A 14,027-nucleotide genomic window follows, 5' to 3' on the forward strand; every position below is an offset into this window, starting at 1 on the left:
ATTTTCTAAGTCCCAGGGCTGAGTTTCCTTTACTGCATCTCTTCTAATTCTCTGGGGCTGTTTGCCCAGCACAGACTCGGAGGAGCTGGAGGAGGTGACCTCCAAGGGCCTCATCAGCTCTCCCCTTCTGCCCTCAGTTCTGCTTCGTGGTAGAGGTCTCTGGAGGCACGTGCCTGGATTCGAATCCTGACGTTACTACGAGCTGCGTGTGCTCAGGCAGGCTTCCTAACTCACCGAGGCTCGGAAGCCGGGGGTCCATCCCCGCAGAGCAGGCAGACGGCCCAGCACGGACTTCTGCTGCTGCCTCTCAGGTGTACGGGGAGTGGCGTTATCTGAAGACAGGTGCAGAGGGAGCCCGGCCACGGGAGCGGCTGTCGTCTACTCACACTTGTGGAAGCTTGGATAGGGCCCGAAAGCCCTCCCACACCCCCTTTGGGGTGCCTGTTTTGCTGAAAGGCTGAGAGGACAGGGCAGGAGGACGGCCAGAGGGCAGAGTGCATGAGACACTGCCCCAAGTGCTCCTTGTCTCTGTGCCTCAGATGCCGCGTGCCTGGGCCCCGGGGTCCCACCTACCGGCCTCCAACCGTGGTCTGGCACAGGGTGAGTTTGGCAGCAGGACTGTGCGGGGAGGACATGTGGCAGGAGTGGCCTCCCCATGGCAACTGGGAAGAAAGCGGGTCAGGGGCTCAGAGGCCCGTCCCCGCTTTTCTGCTGTACTTTGAAACCCCGTGCTCTCTGGGGTCGGGTGCCCGGTTCTAACTGGGGTGGTTTGTGTGGGTTCATTTCCTCCTGTGGCTGGGAGAGGCCTCTGGACCTCACACCATACCTGCCCTGGGGCCTGTCATCTCAGCAATAATACTCCCCCTCCACCCTCCACCCCACCGTCTGCCTTTCCTGGCTTTGGCCTCCAAGCCCAGATGCTGGCCTCAGCTTTGCTGTCCTAATTCGGAGACCCGCCTTACCTGACCCCAACCTATGCCTTCACAGCCCCCACGCCCCCTTCCAGGGTCTCCATGCCCCAAACCACCTGCCTGAGCTCCACCTGAGTTACAAGGAAGAAGCTGGGGAGCACAGATTTAGGGGAGCCAGAGGGGAGGCAGGAGTGCGGGGGGGGGGGGTGGACCTGGTAAGAAGCCAGCCGCAGCGAGGGGGTGGGGGGAGTTGGCATGCAGATAAAACACAGTGCAACAAGGGAGTATTCAGATCACCTTATCACCTTTCAGTCCAGGCTCCCCCATGTTCCCCATCAGTCCCTGGAAGACAAAGACCAGTCCAGCTGTGAGGGGTGGGGCTCAAAGCCAAGGAAGAGCCCTGCCTTTGACCCGGATGGACATCCCCCCACCGCCTCCCCCCTTGCTGCCTCTACCCAGTGCTAGATGCCCCACCCAACACTCAGTTTCCTCATCTGTGAAAGGGGACAATGACCCTCAGCGCAAAGGCCAATGGTGTGGATGGAAGGAGCACGAGAAGGGGCATGTGACTCGTGAACCACGGCACTCTGGACAAATCCAGGGGACAAGGCTGCTAAATGCGGGGAGACGGGTTCCTCGAGCACTGTCACATGCATGTGGGCCAAACGGGATCGTCCCCGGAAGGAGGCCCTAGCCACTTTGGCCCATCTCTTTCCTGCACGCCCATCCCACTGAGGGACGGACTAAGTTCGCTGGCCTGCCAGTATAATGTCTTTGCCCCTGGTGATGCCCCCATTGGACTTTCAGTGCCCTGAGGTCTGGAACCACATGAGACTCCTGCTCAGCTCAAGGATTGGTGTCCGAGAAATGCGTGAGCCATTAACGACATACACATGCTGACTGGCTCTCAGGTCTGGGAAGCACTGAGCTCCTGACCTGCAGCCTCCACCCCGTCGGGGCCCCCTTCCTCCCCTCCCCTGACACCGTGCCCAGGCACGCTCCCTTCTGGGCTGAAATGGGTCAGGGGGTGCCTGGCTGGGACGAGACCCGGATTGACGGATGGCTCTTGTTCACCTTCAGGCCCTTGGGTCCTGGATAGCCAGTCGGACCCAGTGCTCCCATGTCGCCCTGACAAGAGAAAGAGAAGAGGGCATCGTGAGAGGAGGCTCCCAGGGGCTGGCCTGGGACAGATGATTCCCAAGGTCCCTCGGGCTGTGCTTCTGAGGACACAACCCCACTGGCTCAGTCAGACCACCCGGTCTCCTCTCTCCTCTGCCACTGGCTCATCATTGCATGATTCTGGGTGGTTAGCCTCTCTGTGCCTCAGTTTCCCTATCAAAAACAGGGGTCAGTACAATGTTTCAGGAAGAACTGACTTCCGTGTACAAAGTGCCTGGCACAGTCTGGAGGCGTTTTGGGTTGACACAATTGAAGAGGCTCTGTTGGCATCCAGTGGGTGAAGGCCCCACAGCAAAGAATGCTCTGGCCCCAAATGCCCGTAAGTGTTGAGGTGAGAAACCATGGTTTACAGTGAAGGCGTGGCTGGATTTCCTCAGAACAGGCCCACCCTCTTTCCCTCACACGTTGTCACCTGCCCACCCCTGTCGTGAGTACCTCCAGCCACGGCCATAACATGCAGCCCACACCCAGAGAAAAGGGAGCCCCTGAAACGGCTCTCCTCTCCCTTTTCCATCTGCTGTGCAAGCTCACACAATGTGCTTGACCTCTCTGGGCCTTGCTTTCCCGCATCCCTACATCAGGCTCCTTGAAGGCCCCTCATGAGTGCTCTCAAGCACCAGAGCGAACAAAAGCTGCCCCAGGCTTCCTGTGGGGACTTCCCGGAGATGTGTCTGTCACATTCTTGCCTGACTCCCGCAGAAGGGCCGGCGGGCTGGGCAGTTGGAACACCCCGAGGACAGAGACAAGGGAACCTGCAGAGTTCACAGAGAATGGTGTGGTCCGCTGAGGCACAGCTGAGCTCCCCCACCCCCCCCCCCCCACCCCTTGCACCGGTTTAGATCCACTGAGGCAGAGGCTGGAGTCTGGCCATGGCCTGCCAGGGGCTGGCTATGTGACCTTGAGCAAAACACTGGCCCTCTCTGGACCTCAGGATCCCCACCTGAGCAGGTCAAACCAAACCTTCTACCTGAGCCTCTGCCAAGAAATTGTGCTTTCAGCTCGGTCAAGTGATATCGTCTCGTGAAGGAAGGGAGGTCTCAGTTTCACGGGTGACGATACTAATACGAACAACCCCGACTGCTAGGCCTCCACCCAAGGACTCCTCACACCAGCCCTTGAAGATCCACCCTACGACCATCCCCATTTTACAGATGGGGAAACTAAGGTTTCCTCTGCAAGGTTAGGACTGGGTAAAGCTGGGATTCACACCCGGCAGTCTGTCTCCAGAGCTTCTAGAGAATTCTGAAGTCATCTTGGGAGAGGAGGGAGAGCAGGGAGCTAAAAGGCCAGGATCGCTGGCTCAGGGGAGAGGCTGGGGTCCGAGGAAAAGCCAGGCCTTCAGAGCAGAGCACTTTCCCCAGGCCGTGCTGGCAGCCGCTTCTCTCCCTGTCTTTTCCTGGATGAAGGGAGCAGGGGTGGCCGCCTAGAGTTCCCCATGGTGCACAAATAAACAGAATCGGCTCTGCTCGCGTAGTTGGCTCCAACTGGGGCCCGGACTGTGGGCAGGGGACCAGCCGGCAGCTCCAGGAACACAGGCCCCTTCTTCTCGCTGCAGGCCTGAAGGTGGCTTGTGTGGGGACTGAATGCAATACGAGCCTGACTGACACCTGCGTGGGGCCCTGGGGAGCCACAGCAGCACCACACGCCGGGCCTCTGCAGGCCCCTGCAAAAAGGCCTGTGTGTGGTGGGGGGGGGGGGGGGGGCAGGGACTTGCACAGGCGCCCAACCCGAAGGGGCAAGGGATCCGTGGAAAAGGGACTCTGGCTGCAGGGCATACGGGGAGAAGGGGGTGCCTTGCTTAGGGCAGGCCATTCCCATGTTGGCCGGACCCCAATGCTGGGCTCTAAAAGCCCTTGGGAGAGGAGCAAAGAAAGTTCCAGGCCACTTTCTCCCTAGGCCAGCCCACAGAGCATTGGTTTGCACCAGACACCCCTGTCGTATCCTCATGAGAAAGAACAATGGGTAATGCCCTGAGTTTGGGTCCTCTTCCCACTTTTGCCTGAGCTCCCAGACGGCGCCCTACACGTTCGCCCTTCATCTCGCTGGCTTCCACCAAAACACAACCATCCACGTCAGCAACCATTCACAGCACTCCTCCTGTGCCCCAGATGCCACACTCGAGACTTCAAGGTCCCGTCAGATGCTGTTGGTGGGAGCCTGTGCCGGGCCCCGGGCTGGGACTCGCTGCCAGGCCCAGGCTGGCAGGTCACGGTGACCCCGTTGGGCCCGTTCCATTTTACAAATGAGAAAGCCGAGGCTTAGAGAGAGGTGGAATCACTCACCCGAAACGAAGCAACAAGCAGGGGACACAGGCAGGACCAGAATCCAGGTCTGTCTGTCTGTCTGTCTGGCCCCACGTTCAGTGCTCATGAGCCCTGGACTGACTCTGTTTACTCCAATAAAAGACCCTAGGATGCCTTTCCTCGTTGATGTCATTCAGTGACGAGGAATGAGGACACACTTGATTCAAAAATAGGCAGGGGTGCCTGGGTGGTTCAGTCAGTTAGGCATCCGACTTTGGCTCAGGTCATGATCTCACGGTTCATGGGTCTGGGCCCTGCGTCGGGCTCTGGGCTGACAGCTCAGAGCCCGGAGCCTGCTTTGGATTCTGTGTCTCCCTCTTTCTCTGCCTCTCTCCCACTTGCATTCTGTCTCTCTCTCTCAAAAATAAATAAACGCTAAAAAAAAATTTTTTTTAAAGTAGGCATGAGTACATGCCCGCAGGTGGCCAGGTGGGGGGTTGCCAGAGTCGCCTGAAAGAAAACGTGGGGTGTTTCCAGCACCCTTGGCCACTGGTTCCCGTACCCAGAATGTTCTGTCCTGAGCTCACGTTGTTAACGCGCATTCATCCTTCGGCTGAAGCACCACTTCCCCAACCCCACGGGCCAGGTCAGGCCCCTGGTGTCAGGTCTCAGAGCCCTTGCCACACTGGTGACCATTCATGTGTGCGCCTCTCTGGCCATCGCCTGCCCCCTGCCTCAGAGGAGGTGCTCACTCAAAGTGGGTTAAGGACTAGGTGAAAAAGAACCCTAATCACGCTCTCACCGACAAACCTCTAGGGGAAAAGCTTGCCTCCCTGGTCCTGGAACTGCCTTGGAAGGTAACAAGGCCTCTTTTTAGAAACTCTGATAGGGGTCAGTAGCTTGGGGACAGGGATCTGGGGGCTGTGGCCAATCCTGACTCCTGTGTGGTCTTAATAAGCACCATCTCTCACACAGAGCAGCACCCGGGACTGCCCAGTCCGCACGCTTACACTCCTGCTGTCTCCATTCAGCACAGAAGTCACACAGAACTGAGTGTGTAATGCTCAGCGAGCTAGGACACAGGCCCACGTCCAGCTTTCGGCTGTGTGACCCTGAGCCGGTGTCTCAGCCTCTCTGTGCCTCGGTCCCCTGAAGTGGACAATGGTAACCCCACTTCCTGCCTTCAGAGGCTTGCTGTGATCGTTAAATCCTTAGCACAAGGCCTGGCACACAAGGGTTTGGTACGTGTCCACCAGTGAGGCTCCCGATCTCGCTTTATAACAAGGAAACAAAGCTAGATGCTCATTTAGTGACAGGATACGGTGGGCCCGTCCACTCTAGCCCGCATGCTGGGTTTTGGCCAGACTGCATATTCTTTGGGTCTCATTAAATGAGGAGCCAAAATTCCCTGTCTGTCGCTCAGAATAAAAAAGACAGAAATCTTCTTTGTTGGGCAGATTCTGGAATCAGGCACACTTTTCTTGAGGGCCGGCCAAACGGTTTCAGTTACTCAAAGGGGGCTGTTCTGAGGCAGCCTCACCTCAGAGACTGCAGTGGGGCAACCGGCAACCTATTGGGATCCGGGTCACACAGACCTGGGTTGCAAGTCCTAGCTGGTGACCTCAGGCCCCAGCCTCCCTGTTTGGGTGACCAGGCTGCTGACACCCAGCTCAAGTCCCTCAAGGCTTCCCCGGCCTGATGCGTGTCAAGCACACAGAAGAGACAGATGCTCCATAAATGTCAGCCTGTCTCCTCACACCCTGCCTCCCTCCTGCAAGGACCCGGTGGCAGGGGGGAGGGGAGGAGGACAGGGGGAAGTTTTGGCTTCAGCCTGCATGTGAATTGCTTTAGCTGACCAGACAGAAGACATTGAATAAACCTGAATCGCCACTAAAATGATTATCAATATGTGGAATCCCATTCGCTCAGCGAAAAACCCACATCCTCTGGAAAACCATAGGTGACTCATGGTCCCTCTTCCCCTTTCTAACTCCTGGTTAGAAAATTCCTTTCCTCTCCAACTCTTTGGGGAGGCTATTATTCCTCCCCCCTCTCCCGACTACTCCCCCCCCCCCCCCCCCAGGGCACAGAAGATGCTGTTCCCAAAAATCCAGGGTGGGAGGGGGTCCTTGGGTGAGAGAGGGCACTAGTTCGGGAGCAGTGGTGACTCAGCAGGGTCAGGTCCATGCCTGTGGATGCCCCCTCCTCCCCCCACCGCAAGGAGGAAGGGATCATCACCTTGGCAGCAGAGGGAGCTTTCAAACAGAGGGAGCGAGGCTGAAAGTGGCAGAGAAAGACACAGGGCAAGAGGGAACCTTGAAGAGCAATTGGGAAAGGGACGTCCTGAGGTGGGGCGTGGCCTGCGGTGGGGGCGTGGCCTGAGGAATGCAGGAACAAGCCCAGGGGAGGAACGCCCTGGAGGAGGATTTGGAAAGCATGCCTTTTGCCTTTCGGGCATGCTTCCATCTTCCCTTGCCTTGTGAAAGAGCTTGACCAGAGGCCTCAGCTTTCCCATCTGCCAAATGGGGTTCTCCAAAGAGATACCGTGAATAGGGTTGCCAGATGGAGCAAACGAAAACACAGACTGCCCAGCTAAATTCAAATGTCAGATAAACACCAAATGACATTTTAGTATAAATGTGTTCTAAATATTGCATCTGAAATTCAAATTTCACCAGGCATGTTGCATCTTGTCTGGCAACCCTGACCGTCGAAAGCAAAGGGGAGCATAGGTGGGAAAGAGCTTTGTAATAAGTCCGGGCATGGTCTGAGTCTCCAGAGTCCGCATTCATTTGGCCAAATGATATCCTTGCCCCTTTCGGGGCCCAACTAGTGGACACCAGGACAATGACAAACAGGAGGGCGTGCCAGTGATGGAAGCCAGGATATGTAAACATCCCTTCCAAAGAGCTTTGGGAACTGAGAGCATTTAGCCCCAAGAAGGAGCCTCGGCAAGAACTGATTGCAACCATCTTTTCGTCTCAAACAGCCTCTCCCAGGGGCAGGGGAATGAGTGGGGCTCCATTCGCAGGAACACCACACACTGCTAGAACGCTGGAGATTTGGCCTGGGCTCCCACAGGAAAGCGTGTCCAACACCAGGCTGTTCAGATTGGGAGTTTAATGACTACGGGACCAGGATGCTCCAGAGGGTGCTCCTGTGAGCTTAGAGAAGACTGGGCTACAAGACTTTGGGGGTCCTCTCTAACTCTCATTGCAGAGATTTCTTTCCCAAAACATCTAGGTCAGTGCCTTGTGCCAAAGAAGACGCTCAGCCAAGTCCTGCTGAATGGACATTTGACAGGGATGACAAATGCACGACTCATGTGTGGACACTTTGCTATCCGGACCAAGGAGACGTCACTCATCGATCGCTCAACCAATCACAGCCCCCCTCTCCCACTAAGCTCCAATGTGACATCAAAATATCGTTCCATGCAGCAATCCAGAGGGCTGTGACCACCTGTAATGCATGTGGGTGTGTGAAATAATAATAATCATCATTATTGCTAGCACTTCTTGAGTACTTACTACATGCTAAGCACTTTATATGTACTCGTTTCTTTAAATCTTCACAACAGAAACTCGAAGTTAGATGCTAATATTATCCCCATTTCTAAGTGAAGAAACTGAGACAGGTTAAGAGCTTAAGAACCTTGCTCAGGATCCGAACTAGACAAGTGGTAAAGCTAGGATCCGAACCCAGGCGACCCGGTTCCAGGAACTGCTGTCTTAGCCACCGACTGCACCGGACCGTGCAGATCTGTGGTCCTAACAAGAGTGGGCACCATGAGCTCATCTTATGAAGGGGGTGTCTGAGGCTCAGGTGAGCGAGGCCGCAGCTGAAGACCAAAGAAGCAGGGTGAGGGGAGGCTAGGATGCCGACACCGGTTAATTGGACCCTCTGCCCCCACCGCTACCCTACCTGGGTTCTGCTCTCAGCCACCTGAGCAGGAGCACATTGCCACCGGGGGCGGGGGGCGGGGGGCAGGGAGGGGGACCTCCGGACCTTCTTGCCAGGACCGGCCTCCCCTGAACAATGGGGCCCCTGAACTCCCCCACGGCCTCCTCCAGCCTCCCTCTGAACAGAATTTCTTGGCACAGTTGCTGGAGTAGCCAAAGCCGGCAGCCCATTTGCCAAACCAGGGAGCAGCCGACTTATGTCCCTTCATGGCCCCCCAGACTCAAATTCCATGAGGGATGACCCAGAGGACAGAGCAAAGGGGGCAAGAGACCATGGGGAAAGCTCCTAGAGTCATTTCTGGGATCTCTCACTGGCCGTTGTAGCCAGACCCAAGGTCAAGGTCACCCTCCGAGGGCCCCGCAGGAGGCCCTGGTTTGGGCTAATAGAACCACTCCACAAGGTTTACCCCGACCTGAATGGAGTCAGAGGTCAGGCTGCCTCCCATGTCCCTGTCCTCAGGCCTCTCTCCATCCCAGGCATTTCAGGAGGTAACAGCAACGATTAATAGAACAATATTTTTCTCTAGTTGCACACTTACGAAATGCTAGACCCTGTGCCAAGGACTGTACATGTAATGCCTCATTCCATCCTCACGACCACCCCAAGAGTACTCGATCATCATCCCCATTTTACAGATGAGGAACTAAGGCTCAAAGGAGGTAAGTAATATCTCCCAGGTCACACCATCAGGATGTGGCAGAGCCGTGACTTGAGCTCAGGTGCTCTGGCTCCAAAGTCAGTGCTGTGAAGAAAAGGATGAGGAAGACCGCCCAACATGGCCCAGAGCCTCAGCCCCTCTGCCAGCCACTTCCTTCCTCCAGACCGGAAGCATCTCACCTGCGAATGAGCATGCTCTCACCTGCCTAGACCTCCTTGCAGAGCGAGGGACAGGCAGCGGGTGTGAAAGTACATCAGCACTCTCATGCTCCAAGCACCTATCTTCATTTAACTAATGAAGAAAGGGGCTCAGAGAAGGTAGGTGATCCACCTGAGGACACACAGCAGGGCTCTCCTCCCTCAGCCCCCTTGGCCAGACTGATATGTCCTGCTCCCCCAGCTCCTCCTGGGGTTTGATGAGAGAGGGACCTTTTCATTGGGACTTGTCGCTTGCTCCCCACACCCTGCCTCTTGCCCCCACCAACCAGGCATCTGTGTACTTACAATGAGGCCGGGGACTCCTCGGGGCCCTGGCAGGCCCAGCTCTCCCTGCAAATAGAAAGAGACCAAAGTGGTTAGTTGCCCTGTCGCCCTCCCCGGGCCACTCCCGCCACACCATCCCCCTGTGGGCACCTAGTGGGATGGATCCCTTGGAGCTGACCATTCCTTGTGCCTAATTAGTGACTCTCGGAGCCTGGCCTGAAGTTTGGACAAGACCCTTTCCCCTTCTGCCATCCGCTTTCCACATCTGTAAAGTGAGGAGGTCGGATTTCCAAATCCGGTATTTTCCACTTGTAAGTGCGAAAGAAGAGGTGGAATCCTGATCGCGGCAATGAAGATGTGCTGGGTGCCTGGCCCAGATCTCATTCCACCTGCCCTTTATAGCGGGCGAAACTGAGTCTCAAGAGCTATGGGACGTGCCCAAGGTCAAGTGCGAGGTCAAGTGGTGAGGGCTCCAAGCTGAGAGCTACCAGGCCGGCCTCTCTGTCTCTCTCAACCAGGGGGTGCGGGGCCCTTAGAGAAGGCCACCACCACCGGAAGGAGACTCTCCAGTGCCTGCTCCCCGGGGCCTCCGAGATGCTGCAGAGGGCTCTTACTTAGGGGCCAGGGGATGTGGCTGTGTGTGGCAGGGGCGAGTTTGTTTCCTCATCTCTAAAAATGGACCTTCAATTGCCCAGAAAAGACAGGTAGATGGGTTAGGCTCAAGTTCAAGATGCAGAGATATGAATAAAAATAAGAGGTCCTAGGGCACCTGGGTGGCTCAGTTGGCTAAGCGTCCAATTCTTGGTTTGGGGCTCAGGTCATGATCTCAGGGTTTGTGAGTTCAAGCCCCACATCGGGCTCCGTGCTAACAGCAGAGAGACTGCTTGGGATCCTCTGTCTCCACCCCTCCCCCACTCTCTCTCTCAAAAGAAATAAGCTTTAAAAAAAAGGGCGGGGTGGGGGGAGGTTCTAGAGATGCTGATTATCAATGAGAATTGCCAGCATCCTCCAGAGTGTTTGTCTCACTTCAACTGTGCCCAGACGGGAGGTCATCACTACAGCCACCAAGAAGGGGAGGGGACAAGCAGCCTTGGCTTTACAATGGGGGAAGGGAGGCCCAGGGAAGGGAAGTGACTTGTCCAAGGTCACTCAACAACTGGATGGCCAAAGCCAGGACCACGCATCAGGTCCTCTTTCTGCTCCCCCAGGCCAGGAGTGTAAAAACACCACTGTCCCTCCCCAGGGAGGCTTCCAGGATGGCATCGCATCCTGGATTATAACACCTGATCCAATAACTTATATACTGAAGCAGAGGCTCTGATATCTCACCTCTGTGCCTTTGCTGGTGAGCTTTCCTCCATGTGGAATGTCTCCTCACCTCTTTCCTCATCCCAATCCCATGTCACCTCCCCAGGAGTCTTCCCTCCTCCACAGCACCTGGGACTCTTGACCCTGCCCATCTTGCTCTGCCTGGTATGATGGACCGGATAGACAGCCGTAAGCTCTGCCAGGGCAGGCCATGTGCCCGCTGTCACCTACTGCTTACAACCACTCCATCCAGGGAACTCTTACTGTGGGCCATCCACCTTCCCGCGCTCTGTCATTTCAATCTGACAGCAGCCCTCGGACGCTGGCATCTGATCCCCAGATTTACAGGGAGGGAAACTGAGATTCAGAGAGATGAACCGATGCATCCAGGCTTCTGTGGCTGGCAAGTGGTGAAGCAGGATTCAAACGAGTCCCTCTGAGACCAGGGCTTTAGCACCCGGTGGGGAGTCAGGGGTTAGCCCCGGCTGGGTCAGCCTCAGGGAGCATTTGTGGAATTGAAATTAGTACGTGATCAGGGACGGATGGTGGATCCAGCAGCCACCTCTACAGAAAGCACAGCTGGGCACAGCTGTTTAGGTGGGAAGCCCCAAAGAGAGATGGGGGAACGTGGCAGGTGTTCCAAAGAGCTTTGGACTTGGTCTGCTCCCCCAGGCAGAGAACGAGCCTCCTCTCCCGCCTGAGCCTGCGCCTGGGATGGGAAGGGAAAGGCGGGTTCAGCAACTCAGGGCAGGCTGACCTAGCTCCTCGACGGCCTCCGATTATTTACAAACTCTATAAACATGCCTACGTTGGAGATTTCTTTAGAGCTTGGCTCTTCTCTCCATACAGGGCCTGCAAACCATCTGCTCCCCTAGGCCGCTGCTGTCCCATAAACATTTTGGATGCTTTCTAACATGGCAGTAACCCTGGCTTCCCCAGTGGGGAGTGACCCATGAACTTTCCTAAGTCCTTGGGGATGGGCACGGTCCGGGGATCTGGGACCAGGGGCTCCCGTGACCTGGAGGGCTTTCCTGGGGGCGGGGCACAGGGCACCCACAGTGCACAGGAGCCTGGGGTACAGAGGTGGCGGGGCTGGGATTCGACCCAGTCTGTCTGACCCTAAAGCTTGGATTCTTCAAACCTGCTGTGTGTTTGCTCTGGAATCTCTTTCCTGTTCCCAAAGACTTGAAATACTTACAGGGTTTCCATCCAGTCCAGGAGGGCCTCTTTCCCCAAAGTCTCCAGGAAACCCCTGAAGGCAGGAGAGAGAGCAAACATCTGCAGATCAGCGTTTCTACCTGTGGGGAGAGGCTTTCATCCAAACCCCTGGGGGCACACGAGGATGCGTCCACGAAGCCTCTCGCCCATTGGTTCTGGGATCTGGGCAGACAGTGGGGTCTCCAGCCACCCTGTGCCTTCAACGAACACCCCCACGTGAAGAACTCAAAGACTGGCTAATGGGGAGGGGCCCAGGGCTAGGGAACTTTCTTATCTACTTAGAGCCTGGGAAGAAGCTACTACGTGTTTCTGCAGCATGAAAATGCACTCCCTCCCCCCATCCCCACCCCGGCCCCGACCAAATCTGAAACCTGGACCGATGAGGAAGGAGAGACAAGAACGGAGGTCAGGAAGCTGAGTCTAGGCCTGAACCTACAGGCCTTGCTGAGAGTTTCAAGAACATCCATTGCCCCTGTGAGCCTCAGTTTCCCCCCTAGTGAAGGAAGGGAAGGCCTCCTCGGCATTTTCCAGCTCAGACCTTCTGTGGTTGCCTTTCCCCATTTTACAGATAAAGAAACTGAGGTTCCGGATGGCTAAGTGGCAAAGTCACACAAGGTCACACTGTTGGTGAGTGTCAGCCCCCCTGCCAAAGGTGAGTTTCAGCAGCCCCGAGAGAGGCCAAGCCACCTGGCCCAGGCATGAGTGGCCCTCTCATCCCATCCCTGACCCCACTCCGTACTCTCTGGGGATACAGGCAGCTGGAAAAACATCAGCTGTGGGGACACCTCTAGGGACCCGGGGGTGGGGGGTGTGCGTAATTCCATTTTACTTCAAAAGGAAAAGAAAGTCCTCAAGCTTGGAATTTAGGGAAACCTGTTCTTCTCCCCTGCTTGAATTCAAATCATTGTTTTTCCAGGGAAATTTAATAAAAAACACAGCACATGTTTTGTTTTGTTTTTTTTTTCTGACCAAATGGATGCCTGAGCTGTTCAGTGAAGATTCCTCACAGAGGGTAATCTGTGTCTGGCTTCTAACACAACTGAGGGAATCCAGTGAGTAGATTAAACCTGAGGACAAACCCCAAACCCAATGACAACGTCTGTCCTGGCCAAGCAAAGAGACCTTGAAATGCGTGTGTATCCACGTCTTTGTCCTTGCCCTGTCCAGCTGTCCTATGCCCCCTCAGATCCCTCCTCTGTCAGGGAGCCCTCTTGGATCAGAAGGGTGAGAGAGAGTTGGCATTCATCCTGCAGGAGGTGCGGCTTCCTTCAGACACCCAAAGGAGGACACGGGGATATAACCATGAGATTGCAGCCCAGCCAGTCACCTTACATGCAAGACTTCCTCTGCCTTTGACATCTGCCCTTGAGGAAAAGGTTAGCAGTCCCATTTAACAGATGGGGAAACAGGCTCAGAGAGGAAGTGGCGAAGGCAAAGCAGAAAAGGAAAGCAAGTTTGTGGCACAACGGAGCCCAGGTCCCCCCTCTCTGAACTCCGTCATGTTACATTTGTAGGAGTTGGCCACGGGCAGATCACGACGCACAGAAGGTGCTCGAATGTGTGTTCATCTGGTTTCACAGAGTGGTGGGGTTGTGTGCATGTCTACGGGCCCACGTCCAGGTCAAGGCTTTGTGGGGGTACATCTGATCCTACCTAAGATTCCTCTCCTTGGGGTCCCCCTGGCAAATTCTACCCTCACCTCAATCCAGCTCGTCTTTGTTATGCTGTAAGGGAGATCCCTCTCCTCTCCTGGAAGAGGAGACATCAGCTGAGTGGGCTGTGGTAAGAGGAGCCTTCAGGAGGCATTGAGTTTCTCCCTCCACCTCTGGAGGCAGAGGTTAGGGGCCTGGCAGGAGAGGAGGACCGTCCATCAAGGGACAAGGGCAATGCTGTCCAGCCAGGTCCCTGGCCGACTCCACATGGCCCATGACAGGCAGCCTCGGGAAGTTCATGCTCTGCTTGCCAAGCCCAGTGTCTGGAGACTAGCACTGGCTTGCGTCCAGGCTGGCTGTGTGACCTTGGGCAGACCCTCACTTGACCCACTGTCCTGCTTAGACTGCGGGGA

The 14,027-nt window shown here is 55.9% G+C and overlaps 1 protein-coding gene across 6 annotated transcripts in view; it reads right to left on the minus strand.

Moving 5' to 3' along the window:
- COL27A1 (collagen type XXVII alpha 1 chain) overlaps window positions 1-14,027 on the minus strand; it is a 140,401-nt gene that overhangs the window by 70,127 nt on the left and 56,247 nt on the right. For 4 of the 6 annotated variants that reach the window (XM_047829186.1, XM_047829187.1, XM_047829183.1 and 1 more), the window contains 4 exons: window positions 11,943-11,996; window positions 9,458-9,502; window positions 1,986-2,039; window positions 1,217-1,253 (listed from right to left, as the gene is read on the minus strand). In XM_047829186.1, the coding sequence (XP_047685142.1) occupies window positions 1,217-1,253; window positions 1,986-2,039; window positions 9,458-9,502; window positions 11,943-11,996 (190 nt within the window). Of the gene's footprint in view, window positions 1-1,208; window positions 1,254-1,985; window positions 2,040-9,457; window positions 9,503-11,942; window positions 11,997-14,027 lie in introns of all 6 variants that reach the window. The other 2 variants (XM_047829185.1, XM_047829184.1) reach the window with 1 other exon arrangement.

Source organism: Prionailurus viverrinus, chromosome D4 (assembly GCF_022837055.1).
Source record: "Prionailurus viverrinus isolate Anna chromosome D4, UM_Priviv_1.0, whole genome shotgun sequence".
Taxonomy (NCBI): domain Eukaryota; kingdom Metazoa; phylum Chordata; class Mammalia; order Carnivora; family Felidae; genus Prionailurus; species Prionailurus viverrinus.